The 9,573-nt window shown below is 45.0% G+C and overlaps 2 protein-coding genes across 2 annotated transcripts in view; one reads left to right on the top strand and one right to left on the bottom strand.

The window, feature by feature from the left end:
* LOC109932152 (uridylate-specific endoribonuclease B-like) overlaps window positions 1-7,685 on the bottom strand; it is a 20,711-nt gene extending 13,026 nt beyond the window's left edge. The window contains exons 1-3 of the mRNA XM_048609974.1: window positions 7,642-7,685; window positions 3,798-3,995; window positions 719-842 (exon numbers count right to left, since the gene is read on the bottom strand). Coding sequence (XP_048465931.1) covers window positions 719-842; window positions 3,798-3,995; window positions 7,642-7,685 — 366 coding nt within the window. The remainder of the gene's footprint in view (window positions 1-718; window positions 843-3,797; window positions 3,996-7,641) is intronic.
* A 528-nt stretch (window positions 7,686-8,213) lies between these two features.
* The window catches only part of LOC109932154 (kielin cysteine rich BMP regulator), a 132,690-nt gene continuing 131,330 nt past the window's right edge, over window positions 8,214-9,573 (top strand). The window contains exon 1 of the mRNA XM_048609973.1: window positions 8,214-8,831. Within this exon, the coding sequence (XP_048465930.1) occupies window positions 8,717-8,831 (115 nt within the window). The 5' untranslated portion in view covers window positions 8,214-8,716. The remainder of the gene's footprint in view (window positions 8,832-9,573) is intronic.

Genomic DNA, 9,573 nt, shown 5'->3' with positions numbered 1-9,573 from the left:
TGGAATAGTTTAGGTTAGATGGGCTTCAGATTGGTTTCACAGGTCGGTGCAACATCGAGGGCCGAAGGGCCTGTACTGCGCTGTAATGTCCTATGTTCTATGTCCTATGTTCTATGTCCTATGTTCTATGACTCAGGAAAAGAGCTGGCACTTGCACTTCCACCAGTACCAGCACTGGTAAACACGTGTAGTCAGCAACTCCAGCCTCACCAGTTGGCCCACCACTGGTGCCTATGTCAACACTGGCACCATAACATCAGGCCCACTGGCACCTTCACCAAACCTAGCACTGGACATAAAGACATAACTGGAGCAGGAATGGGGAATTAGGCTCTTCAAACCTGACTCACCATTCAATTCCATCACGAATCATCTCCTGCTTCAATTTCACCTTCTAACATTAATCCCGCATCCCTTCACCTCCTGCAAAACCAAACATCTGTTTGACTTTTGCCGCTACAATGACATAGCAGGTCAAATGGTCTGCTTCTGACCTGAAATGATGTGGTTCTAAGACAACATGTATCAGAAAGAGTTTGAAGTCCAGAAGCAGCTGAAGGGCCAGGCAAGAAACATTTTTTTGTTTTGCGTGTACATTGACAATCAATTTGCTGCACCTTTTCCAATCTTCTTGGAACAGGAAGAAAACCTGCTGATTGGAACTAAGTGATAGTGATGGATAATTCCTAAATAAACTTGGGATTTGACTTGAACCTACCTGAAGGTTGATTTTGTAGTCTATCCCTGGCTGCAGTCTGTTAACATCATTGTCCCACAGGATCTGGGCGATGTCAGATAGTTCTGTATTGTTCTCCATTCTGAACGGAGCAGCGAAGTCCTGTCTGAGTAGATGAAGCTGGACATTCACTTTCAGGATTGAAGTCAATTAAAAGGAAAATGTGATCAGGAGGGTAAATATGGATCGCGAGGTCTCAATCCACCAGCATCCTTTTGCTATCCCAGCTGAGCTAGAAGGTCTCCTGAGAACTCCATTCATGAAACCTAAATTCTCACACCTCCCTTTTGTCTGGTTGCAAACTCCTGGTATTTTGAGAGTCCTTGTATGTCTGGGCATGTCTCTCTGCAATTCACTTAGAGCTGGCAGCTTTTCAGGGATACTCTTAGCACCCATGATTTTTAGCATCTGGTGTTCTTATAAGCTCCAGACTAATATTTGAAAATATTATTTTATAACTCCTCAGTTCAAGGCCAGCCTTTTATGTAGCACTTTGTCATAAAATCCATTTGGACAACATCCACTGCTTTCCATCCATCATTTTTTTTTGTCACTTTATCAAACAATTCCATTAAAATAGTCAAGTATGATTTGGTTTTTAGAAATCCATGTTCTTATTTAGCTCAAATCTCTCTAACTGCCTTGTGCGTTTTCCCTGATCATTGTTTCTGAAACATTACCCACCACTGATTTTCAACTAGCTGGTCTGTATTTACTGTTGATACATCCTTACATCCTTACATCTTTTGTTGAAAAAGGCTGTTACCATTTCCACTCTCCAGTCCTCTGGTACTTCCCACTGTTTTTAGGAAATATTGGCAGATTAAGGCAAGCCTTCTGCTGTTACCTCCCAATTCATGTAACAGCCTGGGATTCAACCTTTCCAAAAAAAGTGACTTATCCATTTTAATTGTCAGCCTTTTCAGTACATCTTCCCTATTTTTACCCATCCATTTTATCTGCCATCTCCATTTCTACTAATACCCTGTCAACTTCCTCTTCCTGAACAGATGTTAATAAGTACTCATTAAGTATTGTAGCACTGCCCTACACCTCTATGCATATATCGCAACACTTGCTCTAATTGAATTCCACATCACGTCATAGCACTGGATAACTACTCACGTGCTAGTAGAGGACATCAGGATTCTCTTTTATGTTAACTGCCTTTCCATTCCCTTAATCCCTCTTCTCCTCTAAACCTATGGAATTCGATGCTTTTCTCACTTGAAGGTGGGAATCTGAGGGGCAACTTTGTTACACAGAGGATGGTACAGGTGTGGAATGAGCTGCCAGCGAAAGTGGTTGACCTGGATACATTAACAACATTTAAGAGGCATTTGGACGAATACGTAGATAGGAAACGCACATGGATGACAGTAAAATGTAGGGTATGCAGGTTAGTTTGATCTTAGAGTAGGATAATAGGTTGGCACAACATCGTGGGCTGAAGGGCCTGTACTGTTCTATGTTCTATGAAAAGTTTGGAAGGATATGGGCCGAGTGCAGGGAAATGAGATTAGCATGGATGAACATTTTAGTCAGCATGGACCAGTTTGGGCTAAAGGGCCAGTCTCCGTGCTGTAGGATTCTATGGCACTAAGAATTCATTTGACATTCATCTGTAAAAACTTGAAGATTACACTTAAAAAAGGTCTTGCCTTCCTTGGCACCACCTTTAGAGAGATGATTAAGGATGGCCCTTCACTCTGGTACTGAACCTTCACTCAGTAATAGCATGTTCTCAATGCTGTCAAGGTCTCACAGCCAACACATGTCAATCAGACACGTATGTTCTTGCTGCGGCCTGTAACCCTAGCCCAAGATTACTGACACTGCTATGCTCTCACAATCTGCATGCTGGTCAGCATTTGTGTGCCTTCCTGGACATCACTGTTTGCCTGTCATTGTTGGGGTCCCTGGTTAACCAATAAAAGGGCCTTTCCCTCACTATCTCCCTGTGAAGTGAGGACAATGGAAGGCATTGAGTGAGGTGATCGATCAGCAGAAAGAACTCAGCCAGGTCAGCACATTGCAGAGCTCTGAAAACAAACAGTGGCCCCAGAACACAGACAACCAGCCAATCACAATCACCCAAGCTTAGTCTCCCTGACCTCCAACCTCATAGGCCCAGAGCACAGGGATCCCTGGCAGTCTCAGTGCTCGCATTCAACTATCCCCAGTATTCAATGAATGGTAAAAAGAAACTAAGAATGTAAAATTGAGCAGCCTAGCACCACCTCGTCTCCTGCATATTTTCATGTGTGTAATGCACCATTGACCATTTCCTGCATGGTCTACATGGAGTTGCAGATTTAAAATGGTGAACTGACATCCTTCCCTACATTGGTCCAAAAACCTTAAAGGTATCGGCTGAATGGGCTTATACTAAAACTAGTCAATGGATACACAAACAACAGCTTTGTTAATCACTCTGAAACAGCAAGAATTATGCAGTGAGGTACGCTTTGTTTTGGAACTATTTGAAATGTCACATGAGGTATTTTTATCTTATTTTCACTAAATTTGTGAAAGTGTTATGGTATATTACTGCCACAATTTGTAGGGTTTCACTGTGGACAGAAAGAGATGAAGGACCAGCTGATTACACCGGCATGGTGATAGTTTTTGCATTAATACTTGCTCTACAACTTGAGCAGGATATGGACATGACGAGGCAGAGGGAGTAAACTCTGCAATGGGGCAGGGGTAAGGGGGTTGTCCACAGAAGGCCCTACCCACTAAAGGTCATCCAGGAGCACCTGGCCTCTTTAGCCGAGTCAAGGGCAGCACCTGAAGAGAAAGATCAAGGAGCGACTCAAGTGAGTCGTGTCACTCCTTCATTGGTCACAGCAGGATCAGGACAGGCCTCCCAATTACCATAAAGTTCATCATCACCTGAGCAGCAGATCCGTTTCCAAAGGGAGCAGTTGACATAGGCAGCATTCCAATATTTGCCTTTCACACATGAATCAGGGAAGTGGCAGAGGTACTATACACAACATAGGGGGCACTGTACACAAGGTGGGGGGCACTGTACACAACACAGGGGACACTGTACACAAGGCTGGAGGCACTGTACACAATACAGGGAACACTGTACACAGGGTTGGGGGCACTGTACACAGGGTTGGGGGCACTGTACACAGGGTTGGGGGCACTGTACACAACACAGGGGGCACTGTACAAATTGTAGGGGGTACCGTACACAAGGCTGGGGGCACTGAACACAAGAAGAGGGAAATTCATCTTCTTCCTCCTGAGGAGATAACAGCAAGATAAAAGAGCACATAGATTCATCGAGATAATAACCTCTTCAATGGTGCCAACATGCATGATGGCACGCACATGACTCTACCACCAACAGTAGAGATCGGAGGCCACCTCACGAGGAAGATGAGCAGGAAGGTGGAAGAGACCAGATTCATCAGGTGTAACTGGAAGCAGTGAAAGGGACAGTATTGCAAGCTTCTCCACCTCACCAAGGACCCACCGTTCCCAAAGTGAACACCTCAGCCTCTCCATTGCAAAGTTGTTCTTGCCAGCACCAATCAATAAAGGTGATTAATGACAAAGAGGAATGTGGGGATAGCACAGGAATATGACATTGAGATAGATGGTCAGCTATGGTCTGGAATGACAGAGCAGACTCTAGGAGTGGATTCTCCTGTCACAACTCACTGAGGGAGTTCACTGGAAATCAACTCCCACTGCTCCTGGAATCATCACAAATGTGAAAACTTTTACCCAAACTATCCAAAGCCCCAGTTGCCCCAACTGACAAACACAAATTTAAAGAAAACGCTTACCAGGTTGCTTTACTTAACAAGAAAATAACTGTTTATTAGGTACAAATTGTCTTTAACCAATTAACCAATCAATTAGGAAACATGAATTGCTAACTTAGAATTTTATAACTTAAGCTCTGTCCCCATTAAATTTCCCCTTTCACAAACAGACAGACAAGGCATGGATGTAAAGGGCAAAGAAAGAGAAAAAAAAATTAAGTAAACACAATTCGATAGCATCAGTCTTGGACCATAGAATTCAATGAGTTGCTTTCTGTCTCTTCCTTTCAACTCCTTTTTAGTTCTTTGCTGTTGACACAAGATTGTTTTCTCCCCAGTGCTTACCTTCATTAACTGGCTGAGAATTTATTATTTCACTGCCTTTAAAGGGATTTTATATCCTTCTTCAATAGAGGTTTTGCAAAGAAATGTGAATGAAAGGCAATTACCTGTTCCTGGAGATCGTAGGAACTGCCGATGCTGGAGAATCTGAGATAACAAGGTGTAGAGCTGGATAAACACAGCAGGTCAGGCAGCATCAGAGGAGCAGGAAAGCTGACATTTCGGGTCTTGACCCTTCTTCAGAAACTACCTGTTCCTGGAGACTTCCTGGTACTTCCACATGGGAAAGAGAGAGAGGACAAAGAGGTTATTTGATATTTTCTTACTGCAGTTTAGTGGTTCTATGTTACACTGTACACCCCACACTATCTGCTGACCACATCTCCCCCTCCTGACACACACACACACACACACACACAGACACAAACCATGGTCACCTGGTGAGGAGCCAATCAAGACATTGTTGTCAAGCCAATATCCAGCTTAATCCAGAATCCATCAGCTCCATGGCGTTTGTTTTTTGCTCTCACTGTTCCAGGGAAAGTAACATTGCACTTAATTTACGGTGCTCCGGTAAACATGATTTTTAAAATGGCAACCATCTCTTTACACAGTCTCCTTGTTTTAAAACAGTATCTTCCTTTTATTAGCCCACAGTCCAAAACTAAAGTGGATTAAATTATATGGTCTTTATATAGCTCATGTGTTTTTAAAAGCTTCACTCAATAACTCTACCCAGAAATACATCAAAAGTACATTTCAAAAATGGTTTAGCCTTGCGGACTCCCTTCATGGGTTGCCATGCCTGGTGCCTCTATGCAGCATTAGCTAGGTGGCTTCAACATGCCTAGTGGAAGGTAGCTGCTTTTCACCAGCTAAAACTGCAGATACTGTTTCAGGGTATCTCTGACCTTTGGGGCCTGACTTTGGTTAATACCCGTTCACATGGGTGTTGAAGTCTCAACCTGGCTGATTGAGGAGACACATCAAGGCAGTTGCAGTGGTGGGAGCACCTATGCTAATATCCTAAGAGAGATCGGCAGGTCCATGCTGTGGAGCCTCTGCCTCTCCTCTGGGGATGAGGCCTCCAACAAATCCTGCCAGGGCCTGCAGAACCCACTGAGCTCTGAGCTCCACTTCCACAAGAGCAGCTCTCCTGAATCTACAGGCCAACAGCCATTGATGTCTGCCTGAGCTCCCAATGCATTACTCAGACTCCAGCAGGATTTCATGTCTGCTGTGGTGAAAGTTGAACCAGAGGGCAGTAGGCACTCCATCCTGGTTTGACCTGGCAGGGCAGCAATGGAGGTGTGTGCCCACCAATTCTATGGTGGAGAGGATGGGTTCCAACCTCTGCATCGTAGCCTTCAGTCACTGGCTGGGGTCATGGAGGAGTCCTGCTCCACAGTGACATAGGCTTAGTGGGAAAATAGAGATCTCAGTGTGTGCACTGATCAGCCTCCTATAGTCTTTACCAGCAAAGTCCTCATCTAAGTCATCTACAGCTGATCCATCTGCACCTAGCCATCCAGGAATAGATGCACCAGCTGTCCTGCTCCCCTAGCCTGGCTGCAGGTTATACATAAGTTCATAGAATCCGTCCAGTGTGGAAGCAGGACATTCGGCCCATCAAATCCACATCGGGCCTATCCAGACACACCCTATTGCTGACCCACCCATTCTACATGCTATGGGCAATTTAGCACAGCCAACCTGCACAACTTTATTGATATGCACTAACTCACCACGTGTTGATCTTGAAGCCACACTACCACAGGGAATTCACACAGGGCTCTTGTCCAAGCTGGAGTCTGTGAATCAATGGACAAATGGCAGCATCTTCATTCTTCCTCATTGAGGATGTGCAGCCATCAGTTCATGACTGTCTGAAAGCACGAAACAAAGAGTAAAGGGAGTGTAGGGGTAAAAGGAAACTTCCCTGAATCTACTCCACTGGTTATAAACCTTTCAACGAAGGGGAATCTGTCCTATCTATACCCCTCATAGTTTCAGTTAGGTTTCTCCCCTCAACCTCCTTTGTTTCAAAGAACACCACACTAGCCCAGCCAAACATTCCTAATAACTAAATGTCTCCAACTGGACAACATTGTCATAAATCTCCATGTAGCCTCTTTAGTTCAATCACGTTTTCCTCATTGTGTGGGGATCTACATTGCACACTGCTCCAGCTGAGACCTAACCAGTGCTTTATACTGGTTCCAGCATTAATTCCTTGTTCTTATGCCTTGGCTCATAAAGGAAAGAATCCCATCTGCTTTCTTGACCACCTATCTACCTGTCCAGCTCCCTACAGGAACTCCAAGCTCCTTCTGTTCCCCCCATTTAACAGTATGCTACCATTTATTGTGCATTCCCTTGCTTTCTTAATCTTTGCCAAATGCACGACCTCATACTTAGCTATGTTTCCGTGTACCTGACTACACTTCATTGATATCTGTCTGCAGCTCTCTTCTTCATTATCAGGCATTTTTTTGAATCATCTAATTTTGTAATCATGTTCCCTACATTCAAGTATATACTTTCAAGGGCAAGGAGCCTCAGTAAAGTTCAGTAGGGTCATGCTCTGCAGTAACAGTCATATTTGCTATTCCTGCTTCTACCAGCAGACAGCAGTCTAATTCCAAACTATCACATTAATTCCTGGAATCCAACATAGAAAGTTCATGTCAAGAGAGTAATGGTGAGTACAGTAACTTTCAGTCATAAAGCACATTCCCAGCGAAAGACGTGGAGTTTTAGCCTCTGCAATCTTACCTTGAACCAGGCATGTTGGTCGTAGTACATGCGGTAAAAGCCATGCTTCCCTGCTCTTACCCAACTCCTTGGTTGGTTGCCCCATGCCCTTCGTGACAAACACAGGGGAGACCTGAAACAAAACCTGAAATTGCTGGAGACCCTCAGCAGGTCTGGCAGCATCTGTGGGAAGAAAGCAAAGTGAATGTTGCAGGTCCAGTGATTCTTCATGAGAGGAGACAGAGCTGAGCTGGGTTCCAAGCAGATTTCCCTGCTCTCCAGTTGGAGGGGACTTGGAAAAGTTTGGAATATAAATGTGTTGATAACAGACAATGAGAAAGTGCTCCCTGAGCCTCCAAAGCAGCAGGTTATCACAGAGCTCTTTCTGACGTGTTTGAGATTAGTGCTCAGCTCCTGAGTTAAGTCTCTCCTTCTCCCCTACCCCAGAGGAGGGTGTCGGCCCCTTTAAGGAGCCTGGTAAGCGCCCGGTCCGGCAATGGAGGGCTCCAGTTCGGGTTTTTGCAGTAGTTGTGGTGGTGACTGTGGGAGCGGAGCGGGATTGAGCGGCCGAGCGCTTACAGAGGTAGCCAGGCTCTTACCACTGCCCAGCTCTTAGACACGCTGGGAATCGTTCATACTCCCCCTCTCACCCCCATCCTCTGAAACCGATTCTTTCTCTGAACGAACAGCCTGCTGAGGTTCCCCTGCATTGACTGGATCTGACTCTGATCCTTCCCTGTTAACTCCTCACTCCTTCCCCTAACTCCATCCCTGTTTTCCTCTCATTTCCCTACTCTTTCCCCTACTCTCCAATTCTTTCGCGCTCTCTCTCTCAATCTCACTCCCCTGTCCCTTGTCGCCTTCTCTTCTCGCCCTCTCTATTCCCTCTGCCTCCCTCCATCCCTGTATTCTCTCTGCCTCCCACTAGTTCCTTTCTCCTACATCTCTCTTACCTCACCATGCTCCACTTCTCCTCCTGACACTTTCCCTCTCCTCCCGTTCTCCGTGTACCCTTCTCTGTTTGGCGTCTGAATGGCCAATGAGCCTGTGAAGAGGGATCTCCACATTGGGAATCTTGTCTTTTCCTGACTGCAGGATGTGTTGCAGACTGGTACTGTGTGTCATGGTTCGGGTATCTCTGCTGTGGGGGATCCTGGTTGGAATGTCCATGGGTCATGACATATCCCAGCCGTACTACCACCAGGAGAATGGTAAGTGGATCTTAATGAAAGAACAGGAATGCAGCACCTAGCATTTGGTATCTAAAGAAAAGGGCACCCTTGGGTGGGGGTCCTAAGGCACCGATGCTGAATCTTTCATTGCAAGAACTGGGTGTTGGCAAACATCTCTGTCTATACGCTCAAAGTGTCTCTGTTAATCTATGTCCTTGTTGAGCTTTCTGTCTTTTAGTGTCTCCCTGTGTGTCTGTCCTTTCTTTCCCCCTTTCCTCTCTCTCTCTTTCTCTACCTTTCTCAGACAGCCCTACTTTGTGTGTCCGTCACTTTCTTTTTTTATAAATTTAAAAAACTGACCCCAGTTTGCAGTGTTGAAGATTTGGTGCTGTCCCACTTTAAAGCTGGTGATGAGATTTCAATGATAGTTCAAAAAAGATTTCCATTTCTGTAGCACCTTTCATGAGTACAGAATGACTGTAAAGCACTCTGGGACAATGAAGTGCTTCTGAAGTGCAGTGTCTGTTACAACATAGGAATTGCGTAGCCCATCTCTGCACAGCAAGATCCAATAAACAGCTCTGAGATATTGACCAGATGCTGAATAGATATCAGCCACAACATCCTTGGTTCTTGTTTGAAAAAGTGTCAGTAGAATCCTTTATGTACACCTAAAACACCAGACTGACCTCCAACTTGACATCACACCTAAAAATATGGCATCTCTGACAGTACTATACTTCCCCAATACTGCCATGGAGTGGTAACTGTTTGAGTTCCG

The sequence above is a fragment of the Rhincodon typus genome, chromosome 22 (assembly GCF_021869965.1).
Source record: "Rhincodon typus isolate 14 chromosome 22, sRhiTyp1.1, whole genome shotgun sequence".
Lineage (NCBI taxonomy): Eukaryota > Metazoa > Chordata > Chondrichthyes > Orectolobiformes > Rhincodontidae > Rhincodon > Rhincodon typus.
Note: the sequence above shows the minus strand (reverse complement) of the source record. Positions and strands in the feature narration are given on the sequence as shown.